Source organism: Chelonus insularis, unplaced genomic scaffold, assembly GCF_013357705.1.
Source record: "Chelonus insularis isolate UGA/USDA-ARS -01 unplaced genomic scaffold, ASM1335770v1 contig_239_pilon, whole genome shotgun sequence".
NCBI lineage: Eukaryota > Metazoa > Arthropoda > Insecta > Hymenoptera > Braconidae > Chelonus > Chelonus insularis.
Genome location: NW_023276442.1, coordinates 32,950 through 49,686, shown reverse-complemented (window position 1 = coordinate 49,686; position 16,737 = coordinate 32,950). Strand labels below are relative to the sequence as shown.

The 16,737-nt window shown below is 28.2% G+C and overlaps 6 protein-coding genes across 6 annotated transcripts; 3 read left to right on the top strand and 3 right to left on the bottom strand.

Annotated features, from left to right (window-relative positions):
* Nucleotides 1-161: 161 nt before the first annotated feature.
* LOC118064518 (location of vulva defective 1-like) lies at nt 162-7,406 on the top strand. The gene is made up of 5 exons (XM_035079187.1): nt 162-451; nt 3,240-3,322; nt 3,824-5,909; nt 5,997-6,930; nt 7,022-7,406. Exons 1-5 carry the CDS (start codon nt 438-440, stop codon nt 7,322-7,324), a joined length of 3,420 nt encoding a protein of 1,139 aa, XP_034935078.1. The 5' UTR covers nt 162-437; the 3' UTR covers nt 7,325-7,406.
* A 976-nt stretch (nt 7,407-8,382) lies between these two features.
* On the bottom strand, nt 8,383-9,303 carry Svip (small VCP interacting protein). The gene is made up of 3 exons (XM_035079181.1): nt 9,233-9,303; nt 8,889-9,056; nt 8,383-8,798 (listed from the first exon to the last, which is right to left on the bottom strand). The coding sequence occupies exons 1-3, from the start codon at nt 9,296-9,298 to the stop codon at nt 8,784-8,786; spliced, it is 249 nt and encodes an 82-aa protein (XP_034935072.1). The 5' UTR covers nt 9,299-9,303; the 3' UTR covers nt 8,383-8,783.
* Nucleotides 9,304-9,549: 246 nt separating this feature from the next.
* Nucleotides 9,550-10,825, top strand: ATPsynO (ATP synthase subunit O, mitochondrial). Its single transcript, XM_035079191.1, has 4 exons — nt 9,550-9,729; nt 9,878-9,922; nt 10,066-10,176; nt 10,276-10,825. Exons 1-4 carry the CDS (start codon nt 9,706-9,708, stop codon nt 10,720-10,722), a joined length of 627 nt encoding a protein of 208 aa, XP_034935082.1. The 5' UTR covers nt 9,550-9,705; the 3' UTR covers nt 10,723-10,825.
* Nucleotides 10,826-11,481: 656 nt separating this feature from the next.
* Ktl (BTB/POZ domain-containing protein Ktl) lies at nt 11,482-12,597 on the top strand. Its single transcript, XM_035079178.1, has one exon. It carries the CDS (start codon nt 11,657-11,659, stop codon nt 12,395-12,397), a length of 741 nt encoding a protein of 246 aa, XP_034935069.1. The 5' UTR covers nt 11,482-11,656; the 3' UTR covers nt 12,398-12,597.
* An 805-nt stretch (nt 12,598-13,402) lies between these two features.
* LOC118064521 (uncharacterized) lies at nt 13,403-14,494 on the bottom strand. The gene is made up of 3 exons (XM_035079190.1): nt 14,054-14,494; nt 13,627-13,932; nt 13,403-13,546 (listed from the first exon to the last, which is right to left on the bottom strand). Exons 1-3 carry the CDS (start codon nt 14,127-14,129, stop codon nt 13,452-13,454), a joined length of 477 nt encoding a protein of 158 aa, XP_034935081.1. The 5' UTR covers nt 14,130-14,494; the 3' UTR covers nt 13,403-13,451.
* A 233-nt stretch (nt 14,495-14,727) lies between these two features.
* Nucleotides 14,728-16,340, bottom strand: Not11 (CCR4-NOT transcription complex subunit 11). The gene has a single exon (XM_035079189.1). The coding sequence runs from the start codon at nt 16,192-16,194 to the stop codon at nt 14,779-14,781; it is 1,416 nt and encodes a 471-aa protein (XP_034935080.1). The 5' UTR covers nt 16,195-16,340; the 3' UTR covers nt 14,728-14,778.
* Between the last annotated feature and the right edge of the window lie 397 nt (nt 16,341-16,737).

Sequence of the window (16,737 nt, the reverse complement as noted above, 5' to 3'; positions counted from 1 at the left end):
GTAGTCTAGCAGTATCAATATAATGATCACGACACAGTTGTATCCCCTTCCACCTGGCGCCTTGTGTGATTCTTTTTCGCAAAAACACACACGTCTGCCGCACTAGTGAAGCAAGTCTTTATAAGTAGAAGCCATCCGAGTCCCTGGGACTTACTCCTTGTCAGGACGTACCACGATCAGGAATCGTGATAAAGAGACTGATTTACAGAAATCCCCAAGAAATTTCTTGGATCCATTTCAGTAATTCTCTTACAAGTCAATATTTTTTGACTAATTTTCTTCATTTATTTTCATTGAAAAAATATTATACTATTCCTTACACTTTATTTATATTTTTATGTTGATTAATGAAAAATTTTTGTTAAATAATTGAGTTAAACACTCACGACTGTATTTGATGGTGACAAGTGCGAGCACACAATCATCTTCTACTTATAATGATCAGGCAAGGGTAAGTAGAAATTCAAATTAATCACTTAAAGTACTATTCAAATACTGATTTTATTTATATTTGTGTTAATTTACCAATTTAATTAATTGATATAATCATATATATTAAGATAATAATAATAATAATAATAATAAAGGATAAAGAAAATAGTAAATTACAGAAATAATGGTAAATAGATGTACGCTCCACAAAATTGAATCTCCATTGCATCATATAATTATCATTGTAATTTATCTATTGTCCTTCAAAATAATCGAGGTCAATGTCCATATTTATCTCAAGATTTCTGCAATAGATACCTTAAATATTAATTTCACGTTTCAGTTTAATTAATTTTTAATTATAGTGAAATAAATATGACATCAATTATTTTATTTATGCAGACACTCTTGTGTATTGTCATGGACAAACTTCTTCCTCTTTACTTGTACCCGAAATTCAAGTTATAATTTTCCTTCTTCACTCTTTATACTTGTATCACTTTTCATTTGATATCAAAATTAATTATATTTAGTCGATGATATCTATAGATAATGATCAATTAACGATTCATTAATCTTAATATTTGTATCAATTTTTGTAGACGATAAAATTTTTATTAATTAAAATAGCAGTAGTTGACATTGAATCTAAGGTACTGTGTTTTAAAACCGCGTAGGAGTTTCCATAAACGGAAGGAAAAGAATCAGTACTATCAGAGTGACTTCCCTTGTTCATCCTTAGCCATTTTTCACGCCATTAAAATACCACTTGAACTTTTTTTAAAAAATATCTTTAAACTTTTTTCTTCAATAAACAGTGCATCAAGACATATTTACTATAATATCATTCAAAAGGGTGTTTGTGTAAAATAGGTATCAATCATGGTAATCAAGGTAATCTTGGTTCTTAGAATAAATCATTAGCTGTATAATAAAGAAAAAGAAAAAAAAAAAAAGGTAGAGGATGTGCTAAAGGGAAAATGCGGATAAGAATATAGCCTAAGTGTAATATAAGGAATGATAATGGATGTAGTGAGAGGAAAACTCTTAAAAAAAGGCAAGAAAAGATCAAAACACGTACAAGTAATTTTAACTTGTGTCCCTTTAATTACAAATATCTATAGGTAGTATGTAAGAAACTTACAAAGAGGATAATTGCAAAGAATCAGTTGACCTCTTGTGTTATTGTCCTTCTCATTGTTGTCGTCATCATCACAACCATAGTTATTGTCGTCATTACCATTGTTAATGTTGTTGTTGTTGTTGTTGTTGTTTTTGTTGTTGATGATGATGGTAATGTTGTCATCATAATTATCAACGTTATTGTAGTAAATAGTAGTGGTCATTATCACCATCTCATCAACGAAAAAGAAAATAGAAACTTTATGCCGTAGTGTACCTTGCGGCCTTGCAAATAACCGCGTCAAGGTTGTGCTCTTACCCAGTCCAGTCTATCTATATTGCAATAATAGCCGGGTTCACCTCATCATTTTGCTTGTTACTGAATCTTCACTTACAGAGTACCTACTCGAGTACATACATTTATAAATAATGACGTTTTATTCATACTACTTTTATTTTTTGCTTCCCTTTAATAGCTTGCACACTTGACTTTGTAAAATTTCACAGAAAATACGTGACTAAATATACTATTTTTCTTTCATCAACTCATACGGAAATAGCATAAGGGCGTTTGAATTTTATTTAATTTATTCTTTCCTAAAAAAAGGTAAAAATTTTAATTAAAATTATACACATCATTCCTGGTCATACAAAAGCCAGTGATATCAATTGAATAAATTGTATATTATTCAATGATTCAGAGCCAATAAGACCGTTAAAATATTTTCTGTGATGAAAAAAATTAGTTTTTATTGATAAAAAAACAAAATATTTCGGTACAGTAAACTCATTAATTATTAATATTGCCAAGTATTCATAGCTCGTTTATGTTGTGTAAATGACTCACATTTGTTGCGAAATAACACAGTTGATGTATTCTGGATTATGATGAATATGAAACACCGTTGACCGTTAGCTGTTGAAGGAAGTAGAAATTTGGAATTCAATGTCTTGAATACACACAATTTGTCTTTCAATTATAATTTATGATAAATTTATTTTAAAATTAGCTCAAATAATTGATACGGCATACCTTAAACATGAAATTAATTTATTTATCAAGTAACATTGAAAAATAAACTGAAAGGTGTAATGTCACTGACACTTCAATTACATATTACATTCATGTAATTTTCTGCATTATGTCATAATGATCGTGATAGTAAGCGAAATTAACCCCCACGAGATATCATTCCCCTCATAGTATGTACAAGAGAAAGGCTCATTGTCTGACTTTCTTGATCCTTCAAATTCCTATAAATGATTCAAGCATTTTAATTTTTTTATTCTTGATAAAGATCAATTATTCAATAGCCGTATAGCAATCTTTTGCCATATTCTTTAAATAAACATTACTCATTTTTCGTCTTTACCGTTTCAATAGAGATTTTTTATTGGATATCCGCCAATTCTAACGATTAAATAACTGTCAGAGTGAGATTCAATCGACTTTTTATGCAGGAATTTCAACTTAAACAACTGTTTTATTTTTTTCGTGATTTGAAAAAATACTATTGATCGATAAATCATAATTTTCATTCTTATATAATTATATCAATTATCTAATTTTATTTTCAAATAAACTCATCAAATCTTCAATTATTGATTTAAAAAATGTATAAAAAAAAATTTTTCCGCTAAATTATTTATTGATTCTAATGAGTATAATTAATTTGTTATAACAGAGATACAAAAAAAGAATTACCAAAGCTGGTTTGGAGTTCAGCAGTGAAGACATTACTACTTGTGGCATCTCTAATTTATCGAGGTATGCTAAAGTATTCTTAGCTCTGACCATGTAATATAGACTAAAAAATAATAATCTATGGTGGCATACGTGTATTGAATTATGTACTCGTCTATTGAGATACTCAAACTATTTTTACCCACTTGCTGATTGGAAGTTTAAGAATCTTTTCTGCGGATGTTGCTGCCGTCAAACAGGTTTCACGAGGACAGCCTTCAATATCTTATATTGCTAAAGCCCTTGGCGATTCAACAGATATGCTCTGTACATTTTCATTCTCATCATTTATTATCTGGGCAATTGCTTCAGCTATGAGTTTTCTCCCTAGCATATCAATTATCATCCAAGGGATAACTTGTTTCAATATCTTTATAACATTAAAAAATATCATTTCCATTTTTCTACGATAAAAACTATAATAAATTACTATAAATATAAACATAAATATTGATCAACCACTTTTAAACCTATAATCATAAATATAAGCATTTAAATAATTATCATTTTTCTATATATGTACAGAAGTCAATGCTCAGAATCATTATCAATGCATCAAAGAAGGTTACCATGCAGATCCCAAAGATTGTCATGTATATTATAGATGTGTAAATTGGGGCACTACTACTTCTGAATCTCCATCACCTTTGACTAAATTTAAATTTGAATGTGGACCAGGAACAGTTTTTTCTCACATAAAAGGAAACATTTGTGTTCATCCAAATGATAGTGAAAGACCAGAGTGTAGAAAATCAGAAAATGATTTAGACTTTAATATGAATGACTACGAAGATAATCAAGAGGAAATATATCCACATCCATCATGGCCTAGTTCTTCAAGACGACCGAGTAATTATCCAAGTTATATTCCTCCAGGATATCCAAATGAAGGATATACTTCAAATGGTCAACAACGACCAAATAATAATCCATCTTACATTCCTCAAATGGATACAAACCAAGGGTATACTCCTGAATCTTTACCGAAACCGAGTAATATTCCTTCTTATATTCCTCCATCTGTTGATAGTACGACATACAAATCAACCAGTGGGACAGAAGGACTCATAGAATCCGCCGAATTATTACCTCCACCTGTAACGGGAATAGATAATTCTGGCTGTTCGCGAGAAGGTTTCATGGTTCATCCTAAAGATTGTAAAAAATTTATTCGATGTGTTAGTAATGGTACCGGATATTATCAAAAGTTTGAATTTACTTGTGGCGAAGGAACATTATGGGATTCAACAATTGAAGCCTGTAATCATGAATGGGCAGTTAAAGGTAACTGTTTCTCTGAACCAACATCCACTCAAAGTAATGATTCTGGAACAACTGATTCGTATCAACAATCGACTAATAAAAAATCAACTGTTCTCATTAAACCTACTCAAAGTTCTGGATATTTACCACCTTCCACTTTACGCCCAGTAACTCCTAAACCATCTCAAACCCAATTACCAATTGGTTCACTTTCTACAATAACTCAGGAACCATTAACTCCATATCCGTCAACTCCTTCATCTTTTGACATGACAAGTATTACTCCGACAATGACTACTCAAGCAAATTATACTCCTCAAAGTATTTCTAATGATGATTGTATTGTAGAAGGCTTCTTTTCGAATCCCGAAAATTGTCGAAAGTTTTACAGATGTGTTGCACAGGAAGGACAAAAACTGATCAAGTATGAATTCGAGTGTGGTGAGGGTACAGCTTGGGATACCAATATTCAAGCTTGTAATCATGAATATATTGTTTCTGAATGTAATTCGTCTTTTAATAATGGATCAACAGACGCTTCATTAACAGGAACAATAAACAATGACGAGAAAAAAAATAAAACAACAAGTGAAAAAGACTCAAATACGACAAAAGAGCCAGAAACTTTTACAAAAGAGGAATTAAAACCATCTAATGATATTACTGGCTTTAGTTCTTTCAAACCCACTTCTACAACTATAAGTATGTCTACTATCAAAGAAGAAACAAATCCTACAACTGAAAGTTCAATATCTACAGAAACTTTAATGCCCACTGAAACCTCAACATCTTCTGAAGCTATCATATCTGTATCAATGACTTCAATATCCGACGTATCATCAACAATAACTACAAGTACATCACTATCGTCAACGAATACAACTCCAAATGAACAACTTGCTATATCAAAATGTAAAGATGAAGGATTTTATGCAGATCCCAATGATTGTCATAAATTTTATCGATGTGTCAAAACAAACGGTAAATACACAAAATATAATTTTGAGTGTGCTCCAGGAACTGCTTGGGATCAGTCTATATTAACTTGTAATTATGCTCATTTAGTATCATTATGTAGTCCTGAAACTAATGAAATTCCTAGTTTTACTAAAGAAACAGAAAAACCTATGGATTCAACTAAAAAACCAAAAGAAAATGATTATAGTTCTTCTATGACGCCAACGACCATCTTTGCTTCTACTACTACTACTACCACCAGTAGTAGTACTCAAGCAAATATAGAGGCAATAACAACAAATAAAAATAACGAAAGTAATGAAAATAATAATAAAGATACTGAACCAACAACGGAAAGTTTAGAAAAATCTTCTACAACAATGGAAACTCTGTAAGCTATTTATATAATTATAATTTATTGATAATATATCAGAAAAATTATAAAACAAAATAATAAACAAAAAATTATTTTTTTTAGGAATACATCCGATTTATCGACAACAGACTCCAATACATCAGGATCAACGAAGCCTAATTTATTGAATGATAAGATCAAGTGTGACTCAACAGGATTTTATCCACATCCAACGCAATGTGATAAATTTTACCGATGTGTAGATAACGGAAATGGTTACAATATTTATCATTTTAATTGTGCTCCTGGAACAATATTTGATCCAAGTATTAGTGTCTGTAATTATCCAGAATCGATTTATCCACTAAGAGATTGTAGTGGTAATCCTTCCAGTTCATCTTCATCTTCACCGAGCACCACGGTTATGTCTCCAATAAATACTAGTGAAACAGAAATTACTACACAAATATCAACAACAACATCTCTAGATATTGATGAAGGAACAACAACAGAATTTACTGAAGAGACTACTGAAATTGAAATTACAACTGAGGGTTTAGATCAAACAAGTACGGAAAAAGATATAGACACTTCAACAATGTCAACTGAAGGAATGATCGAGTCAACAACTATAGAAGAATCAGGTTCTACTGCAACAGAATCTGATAGTAAAACAAGTACTGAGCCAACAACGGAAACAGAAGCAGAATCAAGTACTGATAGTGATAAACCTATTACTACTACTACTACTACTATTGAACCTGATATCTCATTACCAGTTGCTCCTTGCACATTAGGAAACTTGACAGACGAGCAGATTGTTCTTGTATGTCCAACAGGTTTCCGACGTCATCCTAAATATTGTAATATGTTTTATCAATGTACTTCTGAAGGTAACATGGCAATAAAGATCTTAGTTCTTGTATGTCCGGAAAATACAATCTTCGATGAAGAAAAAGTACAATGCCTTGCAGAAAGTGAAAATTCTCAACCATGTAATACTGAACTTACACCTGCTAGATTTTATCGACAAATTGAAAAATCATCTATACAACCTGTAAGTTAATGACGTGATATCTTGATAATTCATCATAATTGAAAATTTTTTTTCAAAAATGAATATATATATACATAAATTCTATTTACAGATAAGAGCAACACGTGACAGTTTGTGTCCGGGAGAAGGTCATTACCCCTACCAAAAAGGTTGTAGTAATGTTTTCTACAAGTGCAAAAGAAATCAGAAAAATTCCCTTCAAGGCTACTTGTATAGATGTCCTAATGACTTTGTATATTGGTCAGTATCTCGACGATGTGAAAAAGCAAGTCGATTACGCACGTGTTCTCAAGAACAACACGATAAAGATAGAGAAGAAATAGATACATGGAACAAACGTTGGGAGTTACCTATTGAAGATTCTAATCTTTCAGCGCGTATGATTCATTTTTAAGATAACATATCATTGATCAATTAACATCGTATAAGTATATTTTCTTCCTTCTTTTTGCTACAAATTATTGAAAAAAAAAAAATCATCATCTACAGTAAAATCTTTGTACGACTTTTTTTATTAGAAATTGATATAATAAAAGTCGTACAACGATTAATTTGGTTGAGGGACTCTTTCATTTTATCATGAAATAATTTATTAATAGTGTCACCTTTTTTCTAGAATAAGAAAATCAATCAAAATATTCTATTAATTTTTAATTTTAAAATGTAGTCATCTAAATTGTATATAAAATGCTCTTTTTTAAAATAAAAAGTTGTAAAAAATAAATTTATTTAGAAAAAAACTACTTTATTGTATTAAATATTCATTTATTTTATAATCTTTTCATTTGTAATTGAAAAATAGTACATTGAAATACATACTTAAAAGAATCCTCAAACTATTCAATTTTATGATAATATTTTGAATGTAAAATAAAAACTAATCACAGTATTCCATTGAATGATATATGTGATAAATAAATCTTATTTACAATTATACGTAATAGGCATGAAAGTAGATTACTGCTGGAAACTAAAATGACATCCCAGATTGTGACCTTGTATATGATACTCTAGAAAAGTAGCATATAACTTCATCACAAATAACAATTATGAATTATTTTGTTATTGAAAATTATGGCAGCATCTATCCATATATTATTCAATTTTGTACATTAAGTTCAATCGTAAATTGATACATATTATTATGACTCAAGTTTTTTTTAGTAAGATATTTTATATTTAATATTATTGAAAACTAATAATAAATCCTTAAATTATACATTCAATATTTATTCGTAGTAAAAGAATGGCTGAAAATTTTTAAATATTGTTAAAATAAATTTGTTAAAAAATTCTTTTTTTTTCGTTTAACAGTTTTCAATTTTACACAATATAACAATAATAACAATAACAATTAAAATATAAATATGTTTTTTTTTATAATAAAAAATTGAATTTATAATATAAACATTTTGTTTAATAAACGTTGAAAATTAATTGAATTGATCCCTATACTATGCTTTAAAGATTTATACCATTTGGTTTGAATAAATATCAATTTATGGGGTTTGAATTAGTGAAATAAACGATTCAAAAGTTAATTAATTTTTTTATAAATATTCATAATTGTATTATGGTAGTGTATTATAGTCAAAAAACTTAACAAGTGTACTAATTACTTTTTAGGACAACTTAACACTGACTCATTAAATATTAAAGTGTAATTAATAAAGTAATCATATTAATTTGATAAACAATAATTTATGTATATATAATTACGATTCATCTGATATTAAAAAGTAAAACTGTTTACTCACATGAAAATGTTTTAAACTTATTGATTAGCTTAACTTACTGCGTAGTTTCATTATTTGATGTATAATATTCAAGTTTTTAATATACACTTTGATTTATCAATTAACTTGCCACTGAAAAAAGCAAAACAAATTGACATGGAGGCATTGACATTATTTTAAATTTTTCGTATTGATGATTTATTTAAAAGAATTTTAACTTACTTTGAGAGGTATATCTCTATCTGCAGTAGCCAATTGTTCGTTTTGTTGTTCTCTAGCAATACTCTTTTGTTGTTGACGTTTAACTGCATCAACATTTCCTATTCCTCTTTGTTCTTGTTCTTTCATTCTTCTTTCAGCAGCTTCTACTTGTTGTTGTCTTCTTACTTCCTACAAATAAATAATTATTGTACTTATAAATGTTTTTTCAATACAAAATTTAATTAATAAATTCAATAACAATGTTAACTCCAATCTGACGACAAGTGTAGATATGTAAAGATGAACAATTCTATTTTTCTCAGTAATAAATAAATATAATGACAATAATAATAATAATGACCCACCGGATCAGGTGTTAAATCCTCGTACGTAGATGAATCTTGACAGCAAGATGCACACAAATTGCCCATTGTTTTATTTTCTAATAATCTTTTATATACCTACACTTTTAACTACAAATAAAATAATACTTGTTAAAAGTTAATTTTTTGTGACAATGAAATTAATCAATTTTCCACATTAAAAAAACTCATCGACTTTTACGTTTCTTATATATATATATATTTACTTTTAGTACATTTAGTCGATAATGTTTGTAACATTGATAATATATTGCGACCAATAAGTTGGTAACATTGAATTTTTCATTCATTTGTAACAGCCTTCACTTCAAGTTACCAACTTATACGTGTGTCTGTACATTCGTGATTCTATGATTAAAGATTATTGCAGAATCGGCTTATTTTTGTCTATAAAATTCTCTTTTTTTCTTGAAAGTTTAATAATTAAATTTTCAATTGTATAATTTAATTTGGAAATGGCTTCAACAAAATTCATTATCGTAAGTGTCAAATAGTATTTCTATTAAATACATAACTCCAAAATAATTTTATGCTGAAAATGTAAATTATAAATTATTTTCTTTAGCGAAAAAGATGATTAATAATAGAATTATATTTGATATAAACATTTATAGATTTTTTTCTTAGGCTAGGTCATTTTCATCATCTTCAGCTGTTCAACAATTAGTAAAGGTAAAATTTTATGATTGTCATATCTCTCTCTCTCTCTCTCTCTTTTTTATTTGATTATATAATTGTTTCTATTGGAATAACGAATATTTTATCAACTTCTCCGATTATTTATATATTATTATTTTTTTTAATATATTTGACAGCCTCCGCTCCAAGTATTCGGTATTGAAGGACGATATGCCACAGCATTATTTTCAGCAGCAAGTAAACAGTCATCTCTTGATGCTGTTGAAAAAGACCTTATAAAATTTCAAGTTTGTTAATGTCTTATTTATAAAAATTATACATTTATCTCTTCACTTATTTATAAATATACATTTTAATAATGATAATAATTATTATTTTCATTTTAGGGTTTCCTTAAATCAGACCCAAAACTTGTAGATATCGTAAAAGATCCATCAATTAAACGTAAAGTAAAAGCCGAAGCATTCAATTTTGTTGGTAAAAAAATAGGTCTTAATCAAGCCACAGCTAATCTTTTTAGTATTATGGCAGAAAATGGTCGATTAGGAATGTTAAATCAAGTAATTAATGCATTTAAAATAATAATGGCAGCTAATAGAGGGGAAGTAGTTTGTGAAGTAATAACTGCTAAGCCTCTGGATGCTGATATGAAAGCTAAGCTTGAAGGAACTTTAAAATTATTTTTGAAAAAAGGTCAAACCCTTTTACTGACTTCTAAAGTTGATCCAGCAATACTTGGTGGAATGGTCGTGTCTATTGGAGATAAATATGTTGATATGAGTATCGCAAGTAAAATAAAAAAATATTCTGACATTATTACTAATGCCGTATAAATATATTCATAAAAATTTATAGATTGGTATTTTAATGTAGTAATTTACAATACATGTCAAAAGTTCTAAAAGATCAATAAAAATAATATAATTGTGTATGTCGGAAAAATGTGTTAATAACTTTTTTTTCTAAATCCTATGCCTATGGCCGAGTTTAAATTTTATTAATTGATTATCCACTCAATTGATTGTAATCTTAAAAAGTGCTATGGATGAGTTAATCTGTAGTGGTAGTTGATAGTCAAAGAGTATTGATTATTGCTCTTGACAATAGTCTAAAAATGATACCCTAAAACTTTTATTATAATTTTAAAAAAATATACAGCAATATGTGTTTGGGTAAACTACAAAATTATTGATTAATTATAAAGGACTGATTGATGGGCTGTATCATGACTCACTCTAGAATTTGAAATCTAGATTGATGATTAGTTACTATGTCATAATCTAAGGCTTTTAGTCTTGTAAATATTGATTCATTTTTCTGAACTGTAGGAAAGAAAAGAGGATAAAAATAAAATAAATTGTAGGATATTGTAATAGATGTAAATGAATAGGAAGACATTAGATTGATAGTAAAAGGTAGAAAAAGAAATTGGAAATGACTAGCTATCTCTTCATATGAGAGTGAAATAGGATCGAATTCTACTACATATAGCTTGCATCGACGACGAAGACCTGCGCGTATAGTCGTGTCCGCTTGCGCGTTGATCATCATCTAGCATCTAGCAAATAGAGTAATTCACTTGCTGTGCTAAGCACAAAGTGAGCTGATATACGTTGACAAAATACGTATATTGTTGTATTATTAAATTTATTTATATTTTAAATTATTCGTAAAAGAATATAATTATAAAAAATTCTCTTAATACTTAAAACTTGATATATTTATTAAATAAAGTAAAAAAGTGTTTGAATAATAAAATTTATAATTATGAGTCAAGAAACAACAGAAATACCTTCCGTAGTAGAATTAAATGTGGGTGGAGTCTTTTACACTACATCATTGTCAACTTTAACAAAAGATAATGATTCTCAGTTATCAGCAATATTTACTGGTAAATCGCCAGTTGAAAAAGATGCCAAGGGAAAATATTTTCTTGACCGAGATGGTGTGCTTTTTCGATACGTTTTGGATTTTCTGCGCAATGATACACTGACACTTCCTGAGGGTTTTCGTGAACGAGAACGTCTTAGAAGAGAGGCCGTTTATTATAAATTACCAGGTCTTGAGAAAGCAATTACTGACACTAATTCTGAATCATGTGTCACAGCTAGATCTTTATGTGGAAGACGCGGCATCGGCTATATCACTGTGGGATATCGCGGAAGTTTCTCTTTTGGTCGAGATGGTTTAGCTGATGTTAAATTTCGCAAATTATCGAGAATTTTAGTTTGTGGACGTGTTGCACTTTGTAGAGATGTTTTTGGAGAAACGCTAAATGAAAGTCGAGATCCTGATCATGGGTCAACTGATAGATATACATCGAGATTTTTCCTCAAACACAGCGTTATTGAACAAGCATTTGATATGCTTCAAGAACAAGGTTTTAAACTTGTTGCAAGTTGCGGTTCTGGAACTGCTTGTGCTTCTACTGAACATCTTAAACCTGGCGTTGATTTAGAAGAAAATCGTTGGGGTCATTATAATGAATTTATATTTGTGCGCGAGTAAAAATTATCATAATTTAATTGTTAATAATGGTGATTTATAAGCGCCTATCATTGTAATTGTAGATCATCTTCATCATAAAATCTTCCAGTAAAAAGAAAATATATATATATACATACGTGATAATTGTAAACTGATATAGACACGGGATCATAATTAACGTATTCAAATATTATTTTTTGAATACGTTTCTGTATTTTTTGTTGTTATTTATGTAAAATATAATATATCTTATATAAATTATACAAACTGATAAGATTTTTCATGTTTAATTATTTGGAAAATTTTTTCGCCAAAAACACATAAATTTAAATATTCAAAATACAATTCATTAAAAAAATAGGATTGAATGATTTATAAACAATAAATATAAATAATAAAATCAATTGATGATAATAAATTTTTTTCTTACACTACGAGAGCATAAAAAATTTCTACTAAAAATATCTGGAGATATTAATTTGTTAAATGGAGACCGTTAACACTGTATTAGTCAAAAATTTTATATATTCTCTGGCTTAATTATCACATATCTTTATAAAATGTTAAAATGTCAGTGTAGAAAATAAAAATTACTGGACAATCACACACGATAATAAATAAATAAATAAATAAATAGTATTATAAAAAGTGTATGAATTATTGGATACATTAATTAATATGATTCTGATGTGCAGGGTATGTTTACAAATTATAAACGAGGTTGAAGAGGTTGAACTACGATAATTTATTTATTGTATGACAAATGATAAATTTTAAATAATTGACTTTTTAAAGTAAATTGAATTGATTGTAAATGAAAAATTAAAAAAAAAAAAGTGACTTCAAAAGTCATCTACAAAAAGAAATACAATTCAAAGTAGAATACGGGTTTTAATGCCAAATTAATAATATTATGTATGTATAATTAGATTTATTGCCTTCAAATCTTTAGAATATATTAAATAAAGAAAAGAAATATATAAGTTATTTGGTATATTTTATTCAAATACCTTTTACACTATTTTTTTCAATGAGAAAAATTCTATATTTTAAAATTTTTTAGATTATCAATATTTTAGATAGTTCGATAGCTACGTTCAAGATGTAGAGCATACATTTTCCATCCAAAAAAACCAATACCAGTTAAGCAACAAGAAAACAGACATCCTCCTGAAATAAGAAAAAATTTTTACTAATACAAACTAATGCATCACATAAATTATCAATGTTATTTATTAATAGTTTATTACCTAAGAAACTCAAGACATCAAATTTTCGTTCTGGAATGGTAGAAGTTGATTCCACAACAATTTTCGGAATTGCAGTTGTCATAAAAGTTGTATAATGAGAATTAGTAGTTAATAATCGAGTGTATGGTAAATTATTAAATCTATCAGTCGTATTTCTAGAATATGTAGCTGTAGTTGACATTGCTATTGTTGATAAATTTTGTTTATTGTTATTGGTGCTTGAATTTGTAGTATTTTTTTCAGGTAAATTAATTTTTGGTTCAGCAGTTGTTGTCTCACCTATAAATCTCTTATATCGGTGTTGTTCTATATAAAATAATTTTATATTCAATAAGTTGAATAAGCGGAAATTTTGATAAAAGCATATTTTTCGAGGTTATACAGAAGTTTTTAATTATTTTTTTTATTTTGGAAAAAGATTACTTACCATTTAACAGTGAAAAATCAAAACAAAAAATTTCTAATAATAGAAAAATTAAAATACATTTCATTACTATATACATTATGTATCAATTATAGATATAAAAATTGTTTGTAAACACACAAATTTCTAACGTCATATACATGTATACTGTACAAAATAACAAGATTTTGCATCCCCGTCTAACACTGTTGCTACTTCTACCTCCACCACCACCACCACCATTGCTACATATACATATACTTCATATAGGATTCATAATTGAATATTTAAGAGGATAACATGAGATATATAAATTAAAAAGTTTCACAATTACAAATAACTATTTTCGGTGAATATTCAAAATAAATACATATAATCAAGCTCTACTTGTAATTAATAAATATTTTTGTTTCTTTACCGCCAACAGTTAATGATTTTTGGCGGGAATATAAAAAATAAATTAAAAAATATGTAGTTAATTTTTGTTTATTCAATAGAAGAATTTTAGAATAAAAATATCTATTATAAAAACAATATATAAATATAAATTCAAATAGCGGATTATTTTCTAAATGATAACATGATTAAGCATCCAATAGTCGATATTTTATTCTTTTTACATAATAATAGAAAATGATCATTCAGAGAAAATGATATTTATTGTAGGTTAATAATTATTATACAATTTGATTAAAGAAGTATAGTTCAATCGCTATAAAATTTAAATAAATAAATGTTTACAAGTTCCTTTATGAAGATTCTGGATTTTTTTTAGCAGAAGAATTGAGTCCAGCAGTATCACCAGATTCAAGTTGTTTAAGAAGACGAAATAAAGCTGCAGCTTCTCTTATCCGACTGAATTCAATACAAAATGCTTGAACTTCAATAAACAATTCTTGAACATTAATTATTTTATTTCTAATCAGTGATTGCAAAAATACGCAAACAAGTCGTACCAGTCGATTTTGCATATATCGATCTTTGATTGTTTCACAAGTTGATATACAATTACTTATATACAAATGAACAAATTCAGTTGGTAAGTCTACTGTCGTTGTAAGGCGATTAACGACTTCCATGGAATGTAGTGACATTTCCATATTAACTAAAACACTAAAGTATTCCGTTATTTGACTTGAGTGCATGAGTTTTAAGAGTACTTCAATAGCAATTAAAGGATTATTTTCAACTAAATCTGGTAATTTAGTTGGAGTCAAGCCAAGGTGATAAACAAGTTTTGGATCCTTATTCAATTCCGTAACCAAATGTTGTTGTTGCTGTAGTGTAAGAACACTTTTGAAGGCTTTAGTCATTAATCGTCGAGCTTCAGCACCAGTATTGTTTGATACACACATTGTTGTGTTGTCGTCAAAATCAGAATTAAACTCGGACGGTTCTGGTGGTGGATCCATCCACTTGACACATTTAGCTGGATCATATATTGGAGGAGCTAATCGTCGTTGTTGTGATTGATTATTTGAAGTAGGTGAAGGAGTTGTTAACGGCGGCGAATTATCTACATCAAAAACTAATGTCTTTTTTTCTATAACATCTTTCTTGTCATGCATTGGAGACATTAATTCTTCATTTATTGGTGTACTATTATTATCAGTTAACATTGATGGAATTCCACCTGATTTATTGATACTTAAAAATTCCGTATGAAATTCTTCCAACTCCAATTGTAAATTTGTTAAAAAATCGCCAGCAGTCATTGAAGAGAAATATAAATCATCTATTAACTGTTTGGGACTTTTTTTTGCTGCTTCTCCACCTTTAGATTTTATTAAATTTGCTACAAATTTTTTTTCACAGAGCGACAATATAGGGATATGTCCAGATGATGTTGATTTGCCATCATTCATGGATAAGTTGTTTGTCGTTGGCTTTAGCATCTGGTTAAATACACTAGCAAAAGGTGTCGATGAGAAAACTTCTCCTTGATATAGATGATACAATAATGCTAATGCTATTATCCGTTGAACATCATTTGGTAATAAATCAATTTGTTGTAATAACATAACAATAGTAAAACCAATTCTAAATTTATCTTCAGGTGAAAATTCTTGATGAAGTCTTTTAATGAGGTTATCCAAAGGTGTGTCAATATTCTTTTCATCAATAATACCCAATAGTTTAACTAATTCTCGAGGCGAAAGACTCATTTTGTCACCAATTTAATTATTTTACTTTTTATCAATTCGATTATTGTCAAATTAAAAAATTTATTAAATTATATAATTAATTTTGTTGTGTATTATTTTATCATTAAAACGACTGACTAGAAGTTAAAATTGAGCGCATGCGTCATAAAATTTTTTTGATTTGCAAAAATAAATAACTAACAATTGGTAAAATAGTTTTTTTTTCATTTTTATACCGACTACAGATAACTTGAATTTGAATCAAGTAGTCGTTGTGTATATAGTAGTGTTGACAGTAGTAGTTGTAAAAATAAAATTTGAACCTCGCATGCGCATAAAAATAACGTTACAAAGTTTTTATCATGAAATTTATGTAATTATTTTATTAAAAATATATTTGTTGTAGCTATAACGGTTTTTATATGACAAAAAAAAAATGATATAATTGTAAAATTGTCATTCAATGATACTTAGTGACAATAATTTTCTAAAAATTATATTTGTGCTTAAATCCCCTTTTTCTCTTTATTCATTTTTTTTCCCCCTATAACCCCAAAAAAAGCT